This window comes from Idiotropiscis lumnitzeri, chromosome 21 (genome assembly GCF_059441095.1).
Source record: "Idiotropiscis lumnitzeri isolate Australia: NSW breed Sydney's pygmy pipehorse chromosome 21, RoL_Ilum_1.0, whole genome shotgun sequence".
NCBI classification, from domain to species: Eukaryota; Metazoa; Chordata; class Actinopteri; order Syngnathiformes; family Syngnathidae; genus Idiotropiscis; species Idiotropiscis lumnitzeri.
The window spans coordinates 4,060,613-4,082,278 of record NC_142411.1 but is presented as its reverse complement, the minus strand read 5'-3'; the positions used below and the strand labels follow the sequence as shown (position 1 = coordinate 4,082,278).

Sequence of the window (21,666 nt, the reverse complement as noted above, 5' to 3'; positions counted from 1 at the left end):
AGTGACGCCTCCCACCTTGAAGCCGATTTTTTGCAGACATCGTGCCAAACGGCGAGCACCTTGCTTCGCCTCTTCCTCGCTGTAAGGCGCAATAAAGCGGGGAAGGGATTAGACTGTGTGACACTAAAGTCAATGCTGATCAGCAAAATGATCTTATAGCATTAAATCTACATTTTCTTTCCATGCACCAAAGTGCCTTCTGCTTTAACATGAAGCGTATGCGACCAGTCATTTCTACCTTGTTGCTCCAGTGCAGATTATTTTCCCTGAGGACCAGATGGATGCGGTTATCTTGGGCTTACGAAGCTTCATGAGGACTTTCTGAAACGCACAAAATGTTTTGGGTTTTATTTACTTAAAAAGCCATTTAATACTGTTAGTAAACAGTTACTGCCTGTACTTTGTTTCCCCTTTTTTTTCTAATGAAACATGCTTTTTATACCCAAGTAGGATCTTTTTGAAACACCACAATGAATACTGTACATAATATGCTTCCAACTTCTTTCATGGCCCTTTTAGAAAATTAAATAAAGAGTATATAGCAAAAAATCGGAGGACCTAGCATAGACGCTTGTGGAACACTACCAATATTTATATGGGTCGTCTGTTTATGGCAGAGTTCCAAACCTACAACATGACAAAACTTTCTATGCAATTAAGGAGGAAGCATTAGGAGGAGGAGGAGGAGGAGGAGGAGGAGCCTTTGCACAGATTTAATTTTGAGCGTCTTAATCCCAAACCTCCTTACCCCCACCTCCGGCTTGTAGATGACGTTGGTTCCCTCCAGGGCGATGGTGCGCAGGTTGAGGTGGCACCTGGTCCTGAATGTCGCCACCACGTTGGTGACGATGATATCCAGAGTGTCATCGTTGCTGGAATCCATGGAGGAAGTGTGTGTGCGTGTGTGCGTGTGTGCGTGTGTGTGTATGCGTGTTGCACGGAGAGGACCACACGGGGCTCACTTCTCACTCGTCCGCCATCGTCGTGACGTTATACGCCCGTCGCACGGGTTCAAGCCTGGATGAAAACAAGAGTTTGTAGATTGTCATTGCATTACTGATAGTTTTGTTGTACAAGTGTGCACATCCACTTATAACCAGCCATGTAGCGATTTAACCAATTGCATTCAAATGCATGTTAAATGGAAGTCAGTGGATATCTGCCAACATTTAAAGTGCCTCTGGTTTAGAATGAAAATAATATTAGATGTTCTGGTGGGCTTTTCCTGACGGTTTTATAATTACATTTTAGGGCACAAGCAAAGAGTGGGCAAATGTTGCGACATCAGGTTGAGCTACACTGATGGTCTCTCTTACAACAAAAGACAGAATTAGTGTAATCAATTAGTGTCAGTTTGAGGTTGCTGCAAACATTTTCCCTTCCAAAACAAGTTTGTTTATTTTTCTATTGTGCTGTAGAGGTTACAGGCCACTTTAAAACTACCTACTTTCATATTAACGGACCTACCTTAACCTACCAACTGACCGGTCAACTTAGCAACATACCCACCCTGCAACCGGACTTCCCTTGTTGTTGACGGACTTGACCCATCTGGCAACCTTCCCAACTTCTTCCCACAAACCTAAAATCAGCTAACATAGCTACCAATCAACCATTTAATCTGCATAACTAGTAACTATTGAGCAACTTACCTAGACATGTAGATGTTCGTTATTCTATCTTATTTAAATATCCAACCCCCCCTGATGCTGAGTCACTTCCTAGCCCGACAGGACAACAAGCGCGCGTCGTCCGTCGTCCCTTTACTACAAAACCTCAACGCAAAACGAATTAAAGTGGCGAGCGTGCACATCACAGGTCCATTTTGCCAAAGCGTTTCGTCTCCTCAGCTCCCAAACACAAAGACTGTGTTACACTTGGCTGTTGTGCTTTGTGGGAACTCTCACGGGCCGCTATTGCGAACCTCCCGTCCGATTAATCACGACAGACGCCTTGATGCATAAACGTGTTGGGACGACATTGCGTACATTTACGCGTATGTTGACGTCAAAGTCGGGCTTTGGTTCGGCATCTGTTAGCTGAGAAGCTAGGCTAGGCTAAGATCGCTTTTGAAGGGGGTGGGGGGCCGTGATGAGATATGATCTTTCTTGTGATCATTATCCCTTGTAAACTGGACGCGATGCAATACTTCAGACGCGAATTATTGTGGCGTTGTGACTTAAAAAATGACAAAAACGAGCAAATACAACCACCAAAGCGGTATGAAGTATGAATGAAAAGTTGTTAGCATCAGGAGCTAGCAGTCTAGCCGCCTTCAGATATCGCTGAGGATTTTCTTTTAGGTGACGAATGTTTATTTTCGCGCTGCTTTTGAATTGTTTTCGATACCTCATCCGCTTGTCAATGCGGGAGCCTTCAGACTTGGAACAAGCCCCGTCAACCGGATTGTTGATTCCCTTCGCGCAGGTTGCGGAAAGAAAATACAAATGACTGCGCCACCTAGCGAAACAACTTCCGGTTGGAGTTTACAAAATAAAAGCTGTCAACGTGGCCAACGACAAGGTGGTTTCCGGTTTCAGCCTTCAGAATAACAGCAAGAACTTTCTTGATTTCTTTCTTTTTATAACTTTTTTATTTTTACTTTCTCGATTTAAAAAACAAACAATTTACAAATAAATAAAGAAAATATATTGATTAATAATAAAAGGAGGGTCTGGAACAGGTTTTTTAAGTAGTCTAATGTGTGTTGCTCCTCCTAATAAAATAAAGTGCAAGTGAGTTATCGTGTTCAAGAAATGTTTCTCAAATGCCGTCCGGCTCGCGTTGACGGCGTTGGCAGACAACAACGTGGCACGTTCCGTTACGTGTTTACTCTGCACTTGACGTTTAAAATTTGGCGATCTAACTCCATCTCTAAAATGGGGGAGAGAGGGGAGGAACATCTGCTCTGGAAAGGTTCTGGAGAGGCTACAAAACCAAAGAGGGGAGCGGAGATACTGTTTACAGGCCAGTGGGAATGTTTGTGTTCTCAATGAGAGAATTGGGCCACATGAATGAGTGGAGTGAAGAGAAATCTTTATAATTCACATTCAATCTGCAGAACAACGTCATTGAGATGTCCCGAGATGTTTATTATGAAGGTTTACGGGGGTAGATGCAAATTTTTTTTTCCTTGGGTCATACCACATAGAAAGTAAACACCCAGATGGGAGCCCTTGCACAGCATTTCTTGCAAATATGTGCAAGAATAAACAATAAGTCCATCAATGAGACATGGTCTCATTGGTATACTGTAGTGTCATAATTTGTGACTTTCACCAATTGCAAGCGGGGCTAGAACGGATCCCTGGAGCGGAGGTTAACTGTACCCTAATGAATAAGGCACGATTAGATGGCTGTCATATTAAAGATTGTGTGTGCGCGCACTTGAGACAAAGACGAACGGCGTGTGAGTCAATCCAGCAACGTGCCGGTGCAGCTCTGGGATCTGCCAAGTGTAAACAGAGACGTGGGAACGACCGAGCCTGTTTACATCATCTCCATTCTTTGTCGGACCACTAGACCACACCACACGCACGCACTATTCATAATGCAACTTTTATGATCGGTGAATATTTATGTACCGGTCACTACCTACCTACCTAGCACCTCTAGTGCCCTCCTACCTACCTAGAGACCCATCTCTGGACCACACCGTTAAGGCATTTAATCCCAGACATTTTTACAAGAGGAAACCCATCAATTCCAGCGTCTTTCTGGATTTTGACTGATTTTGCAAGGCCAACAGAATATTGTGTTCTAATACTATAAAAACACAGAGCAATGACGCAAAAAAAAAAGAAAAAAAAAGGCAAAGACGTATAAATACGTCTTTGGGATGTGGGGACTATGTTTTTAAAAACCTATATGTATGTTTTATGGATTGAATGAGTTAATAGCAGACAGCACTTCATATTTTTGATGCAACTGTACGGCACAGCACTTCTGCTCCCGATCAATAATCCTGAATGAAATTTTCCTCTTCATAGAGGCGTTCACTGCAGATCTTAGGTTGCTTAATGCAGTGTTGTGCCATGAAAATATCAAATATTTGCAAAATGCGCAGAGAAGTTGGTGTTCCAAGCTCGGCTGATCAGAACAGATACATAAAAAAAAACAAAAAACAATATAAAGTTTTGCCGTTCCACAATCGCGGAGTCGACGTGCGGGGGACAAATGGTGCTAACGTCATGGCGGCAGATTTACTGCGCTAACATTAACACACCTGCACAAACGTCGAGGAGTACGTAGCCGTGTTTAGACTAGCTTTGCAAACGATAACACTGACACATGAGCAATCGCTGGCGTGGCTCCAAAGCGCACAAAATAACAATCAAAAAGGAATAACGGTCTATTGCGAGCGCATGCCGGCGGGGTTATTTTTAGCATTTTTTTCTTATTAGTGAGTTGTATGATGGCAATTGTATTCCGAGCCCACCTGCTCGACATTCATCACTGAAATGATGTTGATTTCACTCCATCTTGGCCATCGTTTATTTAAAGTTGAGTCATCCTCTGAGTCTTTTTCGCCACGCCCTTCAAACATCATCACACAATTTATCACCGACAGTTTTATTTCTGAGCTCAATGGACATGGAATCTAATGAGGGTTGTATTTAATACACACGAAAAAATGACATTTTAATATTGTGTGTGTGTTTTTTTTTAATCAAGTTGATCTAACTAACTTTTTTTCCTGGGGTTTTATTTTTTTTTTAAGGGTCCTCTGTCTTGTAAGAGACCGACACTCGAGCATTGTTTTATAATTGAAAGTTTTAATGTATCGAAATTGGAAACATAAAATCGTCCAAAAGAAAATCTTTAAATTAACCCAACAGTGTATGTGCATGTGTGCGTGTGTTTGCGTGTGTGTGTGCGTGTCAATGTGCGTACTTTGAGGAAGTGTCTAAATTGGGGGTGGAACGGGGTGTGGGAGGTGATGAAATAGAAGGAAGGATGTTTTGGGGTGTGTGTTCTAAGTGTTTGGGGGCCAAGCGGAGGGTGCAGAATGATGGTCGGAAGGGTGTGTGAATGTGTGTGTGTGTGTGTGTGTGAAAACGCATGCATGTGTGTGTGTCCATCCATATCGATTTGCTTCTGCTCACACCCGAATGTGTGTGTGTGTTTGCATGGGAGATTTGTGCTTTTCAACACACACACACACACATGTACTGATATTTAAATTAATGGTCTCCTCGGGGAGTCATCCAAAGGCCACGGGCGTTTGGGAGAAAAGATTCTCGGAAAACGTCTTCATCATCAAAATATTTGCTCATTGCTAACCACATCTGAGCCGTCCGCCGAGAGTGAGGCGTGGGCAGCGGGGGTCCGCTTGGGTGAGGGGTGTGGGGGGGGGCAGCTATTACGCTAACGAAATACACGAACGATGTCAAACTTGCGGCATTCGCTCTGGCTAAAACAAAAGATTAGATGAGAAGAAGAAGAGAACAAAAAAAAAAGTTCTCAAGGTTCTTCTTTCGTCCGTCTCCAAAGCAGGAAGCCATTAAACAGCGCGCCAATAAAAGCATGTCAGGCCTCCCATTCTCATCGCGCTGCAATTTACGGGCCCGCACATTTCTTCCTATTGAGTTGTTGGCTTTTAGCAGCGATGTTTCTACTTTCATTATGAAAAAAAAAGCCTTCCTTTGTGTCAGGAGTTATTACACTGATGGATCGTTGCTCTTCATTGGGACGTGTCTGGCTTTTGCATCATGTGTTCATATTAAACAAGTGGATCTCGCTTATCTCAAAGCACCACGGTAAATAGTTAATTGGATTTTTTTAAAAATCCGTATACCGTAGTAAAGGAGTCTGTTTTGTCTTGTAATATAACTCCTTACCACAGGAGGCAACAGTGAGTCAAAACACTGGTTGCTGCAGATTTATAAACCGTCATTCAAGTATTTTTTTAATATAATACAAACGCAAAAATATAACAAATGTTGCTAACTTGTAATATAGTTAAATCATTTTTAGATGTATTTTCAAAACCCCCCAAAAAACAAAAACGGAATGATTTAAAACAAGAGCCTCCCCCATTTATCTTTTGGATGCAACATTTCCTAATTTTGTCAGGGTCACTTCATGTTCATGCACTTATTTCAACATTGGAAGTCCTGTTCCAGGAAGACGATTACATTAACGCTTTATTCTCAAGTGCTCGTATGCAAGCGCAAATCTGTCTTGAACCCCCCCCCACACCACACCACCAACACTCCAAGCCTCTGCAAAGGAAGTACTTGTGATGATGTATACTGTTTTCTTTGTACTGAGACTTGTTTTTACCGCCTCCTTAGAAACAGATTTGAGCACCATGTGCACGGATAAGCAATGGCGGCTTGGGTATTCGGTAGCACCTTCCTATGCTGCTTCCCATTATATGTTAGCATTAAGCTAGCTGACTTTTACCCCACTTCATGCAAATGAACGCTTATATAGAGCAAAAGATTGCTGGTAAGAGTTGTCAAGTCTCACCAGATGAGTGGAAGCCACAAAGGCGTGACGAATCATATTTTCTTCCCTTTTCACTCGCCGTGCCAAAATTTTTATCTACGCGGTGCACGTGGATAAGCAGATAGCGCTGGGATCGTGAAGGAGAAAGACGAAGGAAGGTTAGTTCATCCAAACAAATGTGCGCCCGCTTATTTTTACGACTGTCCCATCAGCCATTATCTGTCCTCTGAGTTATGCTGAAGTATAAATACAGAGCCACACCAAGCGCACCGATGACTTGGTGAGTGTGTGTGTGTGTGCGTGGACATGCGCGTCCTCACCAGCCTTCCACATGCACACAATGCAACGCAATCACTCGGTGGACCCCGGCCACAGGAGATAACCACAACAGTTTATTCCATTCAGCTCTTGTGCCCATTTAGCACTAATGGACACAGAGCAGAGCTAGCGCTTTTATCTCGGCGCTCAATAAAAACGCAAACTAAAAGACCTGCCGTCTCTCCAATGGCTTTAGTCCAGGGGAAAAATGCAGCTGGCCAGAGCAGCAGGTGGCGCTACTGCCATTACAGATCGACAGCCAATCAGAACGTGGCCTTGGGTTTGCTAGCTTCATGCTAGCACATAACGGGAAACACAATGAATGGGCTATCAAAGTGCCGCTGTTCTTATCACGCTTTAAAGAATGAATATTTCAAAATAAGGAAATAACTGAATGATTGTGAACGCAGGAACTCATTTCCTGCTCCCTAATTATTTTAAAGACCTTTTTAGTGGACTTAGTAGTGACCTAATTAGAACACCCCCTAGAAAATACATCAGCTCTCAACACCAGAAAAAAAAGAAAGAAGATAAGTTAGACAAATGAATGTATGTGTTTGTGTGTCGCTGTTGATGCGTTATCATTCACGACTTGTATAAACACGTATTGTGGCGTGAACTTTCGATGAGCGGCGAGCACCTGTGCCGGCGGCACGGTCAAGAGCTTTGTGTGTGTGCGTGTGCGTCGCCCGCGGGGTGGCCACATGTGCGCGAGTGCGAGGTCGAGCGGACAGACGTGACGTCCCGTTTGGCGCAGCAGAGAAATGATCTGCATGGTTTATTATCTTTAATTAGCATCCGAGGTGGAAAAGATAGATAAGGAGCGTCATTTAGCTGATGGATGTGATCTGTATTGCCCCCGCCAACCTCCGGCCCTCCGAAACAGACAAAGTGGTGTAAAAAGAGCAGGAAATGTCATCAGTTTTCCTCTGCTTTTCTATCTTAAATTACATTAAATATCTTATATATTAAAATACATTAGTAAAAAAATAAGTAAAATAAATTCAAATGCGCCACAACGGACTCTTGACTGGCCAATTTAGAGTGCCTCGTTGTTGGCAATCAGTGTGAGCATGTCAAGCATAGAAAGATTGGAAAGAGAGGAGGGGGAATTTATCTATTTATTCTTTAAGTTGACACCAAGCACGTGGATCGGAACTTTGGGCTGCTTTAGAGTGCCTCATTGTTGGCTGTGAGTGCATGCAAGCACTCATTTTATAGATTTGCAATTTTTTTTTTTAATCACTCATATTTGGCAGGGTTGGGAACACTTGTGTCTGTGGTGCGTCAGTTTACGTGAAATATTTTTCACTTTACAGGGATTTTCAAACCCAATTCAGTAATTAGCACGAAATGCTAAGGTTAGCACACATCTGTTTGCAATTAGGCCACAAAGGCGAGATGCTTTAGCATCTGTCCTCGGCGACTAAGTGGACCGCAGCTCAGGTCGCACTCACACGTACAAACAAACACGTGCACACACTAATGAGCTGACACACACACACACGCACTTGTTTGCTTCCTGTCTGTGGGACTCGGGGTTCAGAGGATTGCGAGGCTCCCCGGAGATTAGTCTGTATGTGTGCACCGGGGCGTCTTTTTATCACGAGTCACATCTCACCTCTTAGTCATCTCCTGTTGGCCTCCGGTAGCATTATGTCGGTGTCTCATGGGATCGCTGAGCCACACTTTTGTGAAAACACAGATTAAGATGAGATGTCATGTGATAGGTTAGGTTAGACCCATTGGACTATGGCTTGGCAAATTTAATGTTCATACATTTCAACTATTCTTAATATGTATGACTTGTTTATACATAAAGCTAAGCCACCGACCAGAAACTCCGCCATGCATTTTTGTATACAGTAAGTCAAATATTTGCACAAGTTACCTCCTTGCGTATCAAGCTCACTCCCTGCAGAAGGAGGAGAGGTGGAGGAGGAAGCTGAAGCGGTGGATGGAGCCCATGACGGGTCTTCAACGTGGGCCCATTTCCCTGCGGGACCTGCAAGGAGGAAGGAAGGGAGACGGGTCATGTGGGTAATGTCTCAGGCCCAGTCAACACATCGGCCATATCAGCCGTTTGGGTTTTTGCGTTATCCGCTGATGGGCGGCAGACTGCCTGCCAGGCGCATCTCACATGAGCCTGGTGTTTGTTGGGCCAGCGCGCGGGAAGGCGGACAACGCTGCGTTCAGGGACGACTCCTACGGAATCACTGATAGCGCAACCCAACGAGATAATGAGCGTAGGTCCCGTATCAGTGCCTCGTTTGGGAACTCAACCACAAGATATGATGTAGTGAGATCATAATTTAAGAGGGGGGGGAAAAAAAGCAGAGAGACACGCAGCAGACATATCAGGTACACTTGATCACTTTTTAGCAATATAAAAAAGGGTGAACAAAGGAATTAAATATACAAATAATAGTTAAATTCATCAAAATCACTTTTATCGTCGTTGGTGCCACCAGATACCGTTTATTATAATTGGTTGACAAGGATCAGATATTAAATTAAAGAATTTCCTTGACATCTAATTATTGGAAATTTTAGAGTGTGTATAAAATTCGATTATATTAATGACTTTATGTTGCCCGCAGTGGCCTTTATTGCATATGCATGTAATTTGTGAATTTCTTTTTTTTGCTTATATTTATTTTTGTTGTAGGCCAACACACTTTCAGTGTATAAAGTGCTTGTGAGTTGTTTGCGTCTTGGCTGTAAAAGTTTGTTTGCGCTCAACTGTTTTGACTCTTGTGTGTTGTGGCTGGACTTTACGGCTTGGACCGAGAAGAGGATGGAGATGGGGGGGGGGGGGGGGGGGCATTTGGGAAGAGAGTGAGGGGGGGGAGTCAGTTTGTAGAGAAGGATTTAGTGGAGTGCAGAAAGCTCACACACATAAACACAACCAAAGTCTTCAATGGGAGATAGAAAAGTGAGCAGTGTCCCTCGGCTTTGTTTATAAACTGGAGACTCACTCACGGTGACAGAGACCAGGACTGCTTCTGGGACCTACCGCCCAGTCTAGTATGCAGGCACATGGATGCAAAGCCAAACAATTAAGCAGTAGGCCAAATTCTAATCTGGTATCACTTTACCTTTTTAAATATGTCTGCACCAGTTGTTGTCTCCAAAAAGCATCCTGGCTTCCAGTCTTGAGGCGACATAATGCTGCACGGCTCCCACAGTTCCATCGAACAGGCGCAGTTTGAACACTCCCTAGGCAGTTCAAGCATTTTACTGTAAAATAGCGCCCTATAATATTGCACTCTCAAAAACAGAATAACGACATAATGAGAACTAATTCAACAGTTTGTGACACCATCTGAAGATCAAGTCAACTTGCAACTTTTCTGAAGGACACCACAACGACACATCCATCACATGCTGATGCAGATAAATGTGTGTTTGTCTGTCTGCATTCCAAACAATATCCTTCAACTCCCTCACACTGTAAGGAAGAAGACTTCCAGGCCATTAACCCGCATCGCGCCCTGAAGATCACTTTTAGTTTGAAGGACTCTTAAGTCGCCTCTTTGCCGGATGCTCCTGTCAGCTAATATCAAAGGGATTGTTATCGTTCTGAAATCGAATAATAATCATCATATTTCCCAATGCAATAAACGTGTTCATAACTCTCTCTTATGGTCCGCCACATCCTGTCCCCCGTCACTCCCCGTTGGGTCTTTGCACTCTCGGCAACCTCGCTTTTTGATTTTTGGTACTCAAGATGGACTTGAACTGAAAAGCAACCATGTAGCGTGTGTGCATGAGTGTGTGTATCTTGGATGTGTGTGTATGTATTATGGGGGTTGCCGGGAGTGTGGGGAGGGGTCGCGATAATGGACAGAGAGCCCGAGTGCTCGGACAAAGATGGATGATGTTTTTCTCGCCCCCAGCTTCACTCACAGATTACAGTTGTTATTCCACGTACAGCCTCCTCGGCAACAGCTCCATTTTTTTCTCTCCCTTTTCCTGTTTGATATTTATGATTTCATTCTGTGTGTGACAAGAAAAAATGTGGGATGTTTTCCCAGTTGCGAATATGACAATATTCGGTTTCTTGTCAGGCGCGCCGCACAGCAAGCCAAACAAACCCGCGGTGCGTCGTTTTGCTGTATGACAAGTTTGCGACGCCGTTTCGCAAACACCGATTTTTACGATGCAGTCAATTCGAGTGTGTGAGCGCCAATCGCGAGGGCTGCGGTTGGGAATTTGTGGGCGATTGTCCTGTTCAGTCAAATTAGACTACATCTCTCAGCGTGTTGTGCGGCTGTTAAAAATGATAATAAAAATATAAAGTGATAAACATACCCCTCAAAAGTGAGCTTTGCAAAGGCACAATTTTTGACTAACTCATTAGATTGGATGATCACAAGCAGCCTGTGAGCAACATCTGGAAGCCGTCCCTTCATGGTGACATCAGACCACCACGGTGACCTTTGACACCTAACCGGCTAATTAGCAGCCCGTCCTTCCATAAGGGCCCAGGTCCCCCGATTTTGTCTTTCTTCAGCCCCTCCCGCCAACGCCCCTAACTTCCACCTGTTGCCTCGTGTCACAGCCGGCGAAGAAAGAGAGGGAATACTTTGGCCACCACCAAAAGTCGAGATCACTACGCAACGCCAGTTTTTGGTAGGCTCGTCTGATGATGATCAACAATTTTAGGTTGCGGGGCAAAACTGGCTTTGGGGGCTTATTTTTTGTGGTAGGAAAAAAAAAAACATGTTCAAAAGGCAATGCACTATCAAGCCAATTTATTTGGGCTAAGAATAACAACGACAAGGAAATGAAGCAATTTCAAGTGGGCCTTTGCAGCACATGTAAATAAGTAACGGTCGTAAAATTAAAGTTGTTTTTTCAGCAAACAAAGGAGGATGTGCACATCTTTTTTTTTTCATGAGCTATTTGCATCCTTCTCCCTCGGACTTCTCTCTGGTGGACGAACGCGGCTCAGAGGTGCATCATCAATCTCGCCGACTCTATTATTACTTTTCCGCTTTGAATCCAAGCCCACCCAGGAGCGTACTCGGCCTCCTCTGTCGCTATCCACTCGCCTTTTTCACTTCGTCTGTCTCATAATCTGCTTGCGTTATTTGCACGATTTTCACTCTTGCAAGGTGCGTGGCGCATCGGTGCAGAATGATGTGGAAGGCCAAACGGGGGGTGGCGGGGTACCTCATATCCATTACATCAGAGGGGATCAAGGCGCCAGTTTGCCATTTGAGACGTGACCCCCCCCACCCCACGACTTGTCCTTGCACTCCACCCTGCGAACTGGCACAACGTGCTGAAAGTTATGTGCGACGTGTGAGTGGAAGGTATTGCATGCTAAGTACACGTCTTAGCAAGTTGTGATGCATAAATCAGAAATGAGAAATAACAAAAGGAAAAAACAGCGGAACCTCTTTTTTTTTGTATGTCCTTGTTTTCGTGTGATTAAGTGTTAGTCGAAATTACGTTTGGTTTTCATCCAGGCAGACAACAGCCAGTTCACTCTACACTCTCATATGTTGACACGCACCAAAGCCACACGCAGTCAACGTCACAGCTGCTACAGTAGAACGTAAAGATGGTAACCTCAAGAGGACCCAAAAAAAAAGTTGTAGCTCAAACGCAATTTATGTTTAGTAGCAAACTATTAACTTTTCCTGATTACTTGAATAACGGACGGGATAATTGATTGAACGTTTAACCCCCCCATACAAGCAAGTTAATAATTTTTTTTAAATTGTGTTATCAAAACAACCACTGCATATAATTGGCAGGGAAAAGTGGGTAGTTTCAGGCAGAACAACTTTGTTTTAATGTCTTGCCATGACATTTTTTTCTAAGGTAAAATACAAGCGCTGACCCAATCAAGGTTGGGAAACGCTGTTAGATATCAGGCACTTTTTGTGAGTGTCCAATAAAAAGTGAAACGTGTGGGAGGTCCATGGACGTCCATTTCTCCTCCCATCCGTGCAGGCCGCCGCCCTCGCTGCTCGCGGAAATAAAACAAAGTGAGCTGCGATGCTCTCCACTACTCATGAGCACACCCACGCAGCCCCCGGGAGCCCAAGTCCTAAAGCCGGCCTCCGCACACCACCCGCACCACCGCCACCGGTCCCACCATGTCCACGGGCTCCCTGAGCGACGTGGACGACGAGCTGCTGCTGGACGGCATCCTCAAGTTGGCCTCGGCGGAAAGCGCTGAGGAGAGCTCCAACGGCGAGGGCCAGGCCGCCGCACGCGCGCCGGCCGCCAAGCGGCGCAGGACGGCGTCACGCAAGGCCTCGTCTCGCAAGGCCTCCACGGGCGAGGAGGGCGACGGCTGCGGAGCGCCGCGGGAGGGCAAACAGGTGCAGAGGAACGCGGCCAATGCGCGTGAGAGGGCCCGCATGCGCGTGCTGTCTAAGGCCTTCTCGCGGCTCAAGACGTCCCTGCCGTGGGTGCCGGCCGACACCAAGCTGTCCAAGCTGGACACTCTGCGCCTGGCGTCCAGTTATATCGCGCACCTGCGGCAGGTGCTGGCCAACGACAAGTACGAGAGCGGATACATCCACCCTGTCAACTTGGTGAGCCTGGCAGACAACGTCCACGGACAACTCCTGACCCTAAATTGGGTTTTTGTTAGATTTTGCTGAGATGGCAAAAGTAGTGTAGATGTTCAGATATTTATGTAGAGAAAAAAAATAAATAAATGCAGAAGCAGAGATTTTTTTTTAAATTTAAAAAAAGTATAAACTCTGAAATACACATGATTACAAATATAATGGTTGGAATTATAAATAAGTGCTCAAGCAAAGTACATACATATCTGAAAAATGAACTTAATTACAGTATCCAAGTAATTGTACTTTATTATTTATTATTGGCATTTTCTCTTCATGCTTGCAGTAACTCGAAATACATTATTATTATTTTTTTCATTAACAGTGCTTGCTCAACCTTATTTTGAATCATTACTCTACACTTACTGCATCAAAATGTTATTTAAAAAAAAATCTGAAACATAGATTTAATATATTTATAACTAAGCTGACTTATACTCGCAATGCACTAATGAATAATTGCTCTGGTAATATTTCATATTTTATGCAATAATTTAAAAAAATAAATAAATAAATGGTTATTAAATATAACGACAAAGTGGATCATAGTGAATCCAGTGTGCCCTAAATTTTTTCTACTCATTATTTTCTTTTTTTTTTAAATGATCAATTTTAGTTAAAAATAGTCCAACTGAAATATAATTTGTTGTTGGGGGGGTCATCCTAAAGGTCAGTGACTAATTACAATAATCTTATTTATTATTACACTGTCCAAGAAATATCAGTGAATTTGAATTTGAGACGGATGCATTTGCCAGACTGAATTTCAACCCTGTGCGACCATAACTAGAAATATAATCTATTCCCCACTTCTTTACGCGCTCATTTTGCTTTTTCTTCCGCAGACGTGGCCCTTCATGGCTGCAGGCAAGCCTGAGAACGAGTTGAAGGAAATGCTGAGCTCCACGCGGTTATGTGGCACCACAGCATCGTGACCAAACACACTTTGGATACCTCGTCGCGTTTTCCTTTGTCACCTTTGGGACCAGTGAACCCCCGTGCACGTCTCATCTCCGCTGACTTTCGAGTGGGAATAACGGCTTGGAGGGGAGGGATGTCCTCCTTCTTTCGTTCCCGTAAAAAAAACTATTTAAATGCATTGTCTTTTTTTCCCCGTTTTTTTAAAGTCACTCTTCATTGTCTTTGCTGGCTCAAAGACAAATTCTTTGTAATATGTACTCTGCATAAACATGTTTTTTACCTCCTGTTAAGTCTTTGAAGTTGTACAGATCTATAAAAATACATTATATATTTGTATCACTTTTGACACTTTACTGTCTTTTCGTGTGTGTACGTGTGTTGCGTGTGCGTGGGTGTGTGTGTGTTTTGTGACCTCACCTCTGTTATCCCTCCACCTCCTTTCGGAATAATAGCCAAACCTGAGCAGATAAGTGGCCGTGTTGTTGATAAAAGATAACGTTGGATGCGGTTGCCTTTGCATAAACAAACGCTGGCCTGCAAAAGATTACGTTTAAAACAAGAACTGTAAAAAAAGGCTTACACTTGGGTAGTTTGAACCCAAAAATAGCAAAGCATGAATTAAAGGCCTAAAAGGGATTTTTTTTTTTTTCCATTTAATGAGAAATTAAAGGGGGGGAAATGGGGGAATTGTGCGTTAATCCTGGACAGAGCGCTTGTTTTAATTCTGCTGGGTTATGACCGGTGATGTTTACATCCTGCAGACAGTTATTTATGCATTCTGACAAAAGGCCTCTCGCTCTCTCAGCTTGCATTCTAATAGCATCCCCCTCTTCGTCCTTATTTTGTTAGCAAATACACACACTTTAAATCTCTCGCGTACAAAATAATCCCAACAAACTGTTTTCAGGCGAGCAGAGAATGCACAGTTGGATGGTTTTTGGCTTCATGTTGAGCGATTGTGCTCATGTTGCGGCAAAGATGTTTACCTGCACCAACTTGCTCTCAAGCAGTTTAAGTGTAAAATTACAAAGTGAAGGATGAGTGTTCGTCTAGGTTGAGATGTTCCCTATTAAGTTTAAAAGTGGATTTTTTTTTTTTTTTTTTTTTTAAAGTGTCGACCGTAAAGCTTATGGAGCGCAAAGAAGACCGTGTGCATGGTAATAACTCGTCGGCAACGGATGGAAATCTACGAAGCAGCAACCATACATTTATTGTAAGAATTATATAACTTTTAAAGTTTTAATGAGCCCACCTAGAATCTTATAAAACTTTCCCTGTACTCTGCAAAGCTATTGATTAATCTTAAAATCTTATTCTACCAATTACCCCTTCCATCCATTATTCGGGTTCAATAACGAGTAAAAATACATTGTGCAAAATACCAATACAAAATATGCTAAGTGTTATTTTTTGTCAACTGTTCACTGTAATATCTGTGACTGTAATAATGTGATGGTACCGTTTTGTCAATAAAGAAGTGCGGCAGCGGCTGTTTGGCTCCCTGACCACCTGTGGAGCTGTAAAAGCATTCTAGTTGCTGGATAGAAAGAACATCAAATAAATTGTTCCATTGTCTCTCAAAGCCGTGTACACTAAGGTCCGTCTACTAGTACATTTTGTCTTTGTCTCTGGACTAGTAGGGTTTGCTCTTTGGTCAAACTAGTAAGACAATCCAGTTTACTAGAGAGGATAAAGAGGTGGATAGCAATGATCGGGAATAAATGCTCCATCAGCACTGCTAAGTTTCATCACACCTCACCTCAGCAAGTCGGCACACCACCGCAATAAAAGAGACGCACCAATGTCACTTCAAGGGCCCTCACCTAATACATCAGCGATGGCGTGGCAGGACCCCCCCACCCCCCACGACAAGCACCATCCCAACACCACCCTTTGAGAGACCACCTGGGAGAAAATAAACTTGGCCGTCTGCCCCCCCCCCCTCAAGGGGGAGAAGTGGAAGAGGGATTCCCATACTTGCTAATAGTTTAGTTGGACCTCAGCCCAAAAGGCATAAAAAGGCAAGAGGGAGGGATGAAGACACATTTTGTTGCAGCTGATGCTGTCATTTGTTGTACTCACTTCATGTTCCCGTGAGAATTTAAGGAGGAAATCCAAAAAGTTACAACCTCGTAAGGTGAAAATAATTTCTTGTAAATTTGACACACCACAGAGACGTGATAACGACTAGCCTAAATTTGAATGAAGTAAAAAAAACAACAACGGAACCAGAAATGACTCAAACTTTAGACACAGAAAGGATGGTTGGAGCCAAAAACGTCATCTTGAGAGGACATTTGGGTGCAAACATTTTAACGTTGCCATCTAGTGGCCCGATTAATAGTGCCTGAGCAGCCTTTCTCTAGTACAGGAACTCATTTTTTTTTGGCTTTGGTTTGATTTCATGGCAAAAGCAGTGAGAGCCTTGAAAGCCGGACAGCACACATTTAAATGTACAATCAACTCGTGTTTTGGAAAAAACTAAATGTTGCACATACCTTCCAATGACTGAATCCAAAGCGATTTGCTCCCCGCAGCATTCAGTAGATATTCCCTTCGATGAAGGTTCACTTGAAAAGGACACAACCGGAACATGTTACAGGGAGCAACACATCGGCTTCAAAATGTTTTCTCTACATACTGTGTTTTTAAATGGATCCTTCTTTTGCTGGATATTCCTTCTCTGGCCTCAGCTGATGTTTTCCCTTCCAACCACAAGATGGCAGCAACACACTGGAAGGTGGTTGCTGAGGGCACCTCGCTGAAAGGTCCAACTGGAAGAGAAGAGGATGATTTCAGCTGGAATAACATGTTTCATCATTCAGAGTGGTGGCTTGTGCGTTTGCTAACTGGGTTTTCAGGGGGTGCTTAACAGACTCAATCCCTCTCTTAAAAACACCGCCATCAACTTGCATTTATACAAACCATCAAGACTACACAAAACCACAATATACCAACACGCAAATGTGACACATCTGGAGCAGTTCACACTCAAAGTACATCTAACAATGACAAAAAAAAAATCAATTAAATTCATTGTACACACCAGTGATAGGTATCAACGGAGCTGGACAATTTTTTTGCTGGGCAGTATCACACTTACAGTTGTGGCCTCGACTCACCAGCCTTATTTATAAAAATTGTCGGTTTAGTTTGACATTAAACATCTCAACGCCTCTTTTTTGAAAAATTGTTCTCTTCAGGCAAACGACCTCAAAGCTGCTCAAGGTTTGCCGCCACTTTGAGACTTTGATTTTTGGGACGGTCCGATCCAATTATGGCGATCAAAGCATCAGCCAAGGGTAAACGAGGTCACACCCCCGACGCACATCCACGTAGTAAGAGCAGTGTTAGTCGACGGAAAGGGGCACCGTGCTAAATGTTTTACCAGGTGGGCACAATTACGCGGTGCGTGGGGTTCTCCGTGTGCACCAGAATTACCCCGCGTGTTGTTTTTATGGGATTGAAGTCCATTACAATTAGGAAGACATGAATCACAATCACCTGCCGTGTGTTTTTCCAGTACCCCCGCCCCTCTCCCAAACCTCCGCCGCAGCCCACTCGCGACACCAGATGACTTGATTTCCTGATGCTTTCCTTCTTAATGACGCCACTTAGAATGATAGGGCGCAGACAAGCGGGATTCCATACAAGTGTCCCAACAAGTGGCCATTCATTCCCCGACAACATTAGCAGGAAGCCAAAGCGCGACGGGTCAGTGCGTATATAGGAGCGCAGAACACAAGCTCTCACTGTTGAGTCCGAGGAGGAAGCTAATCCCCTGTGTGTGTGTGTGTGTGTGTGTGTGGAAGAAGCCAGTGATGGTGTATGGAGGAGCATGGCACGGTGTGCAAACACCTGCATTAGCGCTTCAAGCGGAGCAGCTACCTAGAAATCGCTCACAGATGACATTTTGTTTATTTGATCTCAATTAAGCGACCACGTCAGCGATTAAAAGTCGCTTAAATATTCCCAACAACATCAGAGAGAGCCAGAGTACCAAATCTAAAACACAGGGCAACGCAAGTGTGCCCATATTTGCCACTAATTGCTTAGCGACCACCTGGTACCTTTTCCTGCTGGTTTGGACAGAAAGTAGTCACGGAAACGAAGTCGCATTGCTAATATAGTTTACATGACGACTGATCGCGAAGGCCGTGGACAGATTACATTGGACAATGAAATCTGAAGATTACTTTTTAAATTGAATCGTTTCATACTACAAATATTGTAATTCAGGACGGAAATGTCGGTCAGAGCATCCGATATGACAGCAGAGAAAGCCGTGCTGTTTTTGACCCCCCGCCACTGCCGTCCACGCTCCCCCAAAAAACGAGAACACCTCCGAATACCGCCCACACGTGGATTCAATTATTATCCGTGGAATTCCGCAAAAGTAGTCGGCAATAAGGAAAATATTCTTCTAATCTGGGGTCTTCCTCAAGCTGGGTGTGAAGGAAATTTCAAGGGGGGGGGTCCCTCGTTTAATTGGGTCCAGATTTGACCACCCTATTGAAAAAGCACTGGGTTATTTGGTCAGGGAGGGGATTTTGCTCGTGAATAAATGGCGGCGGTCCCTCCAAATGGCTTATAGGAAGCAGATGGAATGAAGCGAAGAAAGAAAACAGTGATTTCCACAAGAGACCAGAACGGAAAACAGAGCATGGGGACACAAATTAGTGTGAATACGAGGGAAGATCAGCGAAATTGCTCGCCGTTTAACAACACTCAACACAATTGGCGCCTACATATATATATATATATTTTTTTTTTTTTTTTTACATTCTTCAAACATTATACCACAAGTCTTTTAATTTGACCAAAAATGGCACTCAGCTGAGTGTATACCTCTCGAAACAAGAAAACACAAGCACCGATTGTAGCATCTGTTTCCATGCATGTGTCTTTAAGGGGCGGAGCCTGGTAGGCTTACGTGTGACATCTGTGTGTGAGCTGTGGCCAATAGCAGCTCCTGCAAAGTGCATCAGCGACTGGGGCCCACCTTAATTTTGTGATGGCATTATACTGTTTAAAAAAAAAACATGTACGTTATATATTTCAGATTTCTTTTGAAGAATGTATGAAGACTATTCTATGGATGTCAGGCTAGCTTTTTGGTGCATCCTGGCAGTGGGGGAAAGACGCCACAATGTTAATTATTTATTTATTTTTTTAACATATTGATCCCACTTTCTGTCCACTTTTTCTCTTTGGATGCCATTTGTCCACCTTGGTACTACTGATGCCCTTCCGGAGAGCCAAGTGTCAGCTTTCGTCCCCTGAGGATCACAGCCCCCCCCCCCCTCCCTCTACCCCCTCCCCAACCGACGCCCTCCCACCCCTCTGAACGCCATGCATTTTTAATGGACACACTCATGCCGCGGACAAATGATTTTTATTTTTGACAGGGCTGGGTGGAGGGGGGGGTGGCTCCTGTTACATAGGGACGGATGATAGGGAGAGCGAGCATGCGCGCCCAAGCGAGTGTGGGGAAGACTGCGCACACACACACGCACACACCAACGCAAACGGAGTCAAGAATGAGCTCCTTGATAAGATCAGCAGCATTAAAAACTCGCCATTCATCCGTGTTTTTGCGACTCACGCGTGTATGCTTATTGCTCTTCTACGCTCATACATGCGTGTACGCACAAACACGCGCGGCCTCCTCCACTTCCCATGCAGTGTTTGCCTAAATGTCCACTTGAGTTATGACGGGCTCCCGTCCAGGCCCGCCAGCCCACCGAGGCCTTCATTAAATGAGGATTAGAGCCGGTCTGAAAGCCATTAACGCCGGCTCTAAAACCCGCTTTAATCCCAATCAAATCAGAATTAAAATCTGCATTGTGAGACCACGTGCGACATACAAACGAGAACATGCCAAGATAACGAAAAAGAGTACAATTGAATGACTATTGATCACTGCGGGGCAGCATTTGGCGAACAGGGGAGTGAGTGATTTTTTAAAAGTTGATTTGTTGTAGTCATAGATTCCCTGTCCTTCTGCTCTCGGGATGTGTCTGTCACAATGCATAAGCGCAAAAACAAATTCTACGGCTGAAAAATATAAAAAAAATTCTGATGCAAACAAAAGTAAAGTCGATGTCATTTGCCACGAAAGAGGAAACGGCAAAAGTGAGAGAAAAAAGCGTTGAGCAGGTTGGCCGAGAGAGTATTCCCAGGTGTGACCGCAGCATTCCCTCCATGCACTTCATCTAACCACTGACTGTGCGCGTGTGTGTGTGTGTGTGTGGAGAATGTGACTTTTAATTTGTTATCATTGGCTGGAACATTTAAGTTCAACTCCAGTTTGGCTGTGAGCAAGAAAAAAAAAAGAAGAAAAAACACAAGCCAACACATTTGCACTGATTGAGATGACAAATGAGCCTTGTTTTCGCTTCATTCTATTTTTACCAGTGTGTGTGTGTGTGTGGCGATGAACTTGATGGGCATTGAAGCTTTTTTTTGTTGTTGTTGGTATGTAACAACATTAGCTGCCTTTCACTTCTGCCCTCCTTTCTCGTAATCCTCATCCTCACAATAGGGTTCAATTTGGAGCCTGCAGTGAAAGATTTTGGCTGGATAACGGCTCAATTTGCGTCGGGGTGTGTGTGTGTGTGTGTAGACCTCTTTGTGACGCAGAAGTTGGCAGGTAGAGGAGACTAAGTTACACAAGTTACACAAAGTACGCCCGGGGTTATACAGATAGTCGGGGGGCTGTTGTTGGGATGATGGTACCGAAGCTACCAAAACGTTTTACAGTGAGGATCAGTAATTATCATACAGAACCATAAACAAAACTGTAACAAAAGCGAAACAATTTAAATAAAACATGTACTCTTAACTTTAGTTGTAGTGTGGAGAGCAGCCTGTTTTCTTAGTGGTGCCATGTGGCAATATAGTCCACTGTTGATTCTATGGTTATCATCACCTCCAACATAATTATTTGAGTAAGGATTCGGTGAAAAAAAAAATACTCAAGTACTGAGTACATCGGTGAGTACCCCACGATGTTTTGTTCCCCAATTAAAGCACAAACTTCAACTTGACAAAAATATAAAACGGCAACATGCAAATTCAGATCTTGCCCAACTGTATCACTTTTCAACGGGCACTCAAACGTCTTCGTCTGGGCAATACACCAGACGCAAGCGTGGTAACACGTTCCAAAATTGTTTTAAAATGCAAAATATTGTATATAATTTATATTTAAAATGTAAATATGTCCAGTGAAAAATATTGTGTGTTGAATTTACTCAATTTTATTTAATCATGAAGTTGGATGAATGAAAAAAAAAAAGTAAGTAGAGCAGTACTCCACTTATAAAATTTACCTGATTTTTTTTTATGTAACCACTTGATGAAATTTTAGCCGAAATGA

General features: G+C 43.6%; 2 protein-coding genes across 6 annotated transcripts in view; one reads left to right on the top strand and one right to left on the bottom strand.

Moving 5' to 3' along the window:
• tbpl1 (TBP-like 1) overlaps positions 1-21,666 on the bottom strand; it is a 31,789-nt gene that overhangs the window by 1,618 nt on the left and 8,505 nt on the right. For 2 of the 5 annotated variants that reach the window (XM_088285576.1, XM_088285575.1), the window contains 9 exons: positions 16,927-17,059; positions 16,784-16,855; positions 14,703-14,819; positions 9,870-9,990; positions 8,663-8,776; positions 8,393-8,459; positions 749-1,017; positions 239-321; positions 16-79 (listed from right to left, as the gene is read on the bottom strand). In XM_088285576.1, coding sequence (XP_088141702.1) covers positions 16-79; positions 239-321; positions 749-883 — 282 coding nt within the window. In that variant the 5' untranslated portion in view covers positions 884-1,017; positions 8,393-8,459; positions 8,663-8,776; ... (2 more) ...; positions 16,784-16,855; positions 16,927-17,059. Of the gene's footprint in view, positions 1-15; positions 80-238; positions 322-748; positions 1,018-1,652; positions 1,973-2,349; positions 2,500-8,392; positions 8,460-8,662; positions 8,777-9,869; positions 9,991-14,702; positions 14,820-16,783; positions 16,856-16,926; positions 17,060-21,666 lie in introns of those variants that run through there. The other 3 variants (XM_088285574.1, XM_088285579.1, XM_088285577.1) reach the window with 3 other exon arrangements.
• tcf21 (transcription factor 21) lies at positions 12,814-14,610 on the top strand. The gene is made up of 2 exons (XM_088286557.1): positions 12,814-13,328; positions 14,210-14,610. The coding sequence occupies exons 1-2, from the start codon at positions 12,885-12,887 to the stop codon at positions 14,297-14,299; spliced, it is 534 nt and encodes a 177-aa protein (XP_088142683.1). The 5' UTR covers positions 12,814-12,884; the 3' UTR covers positions 14,300-14,610.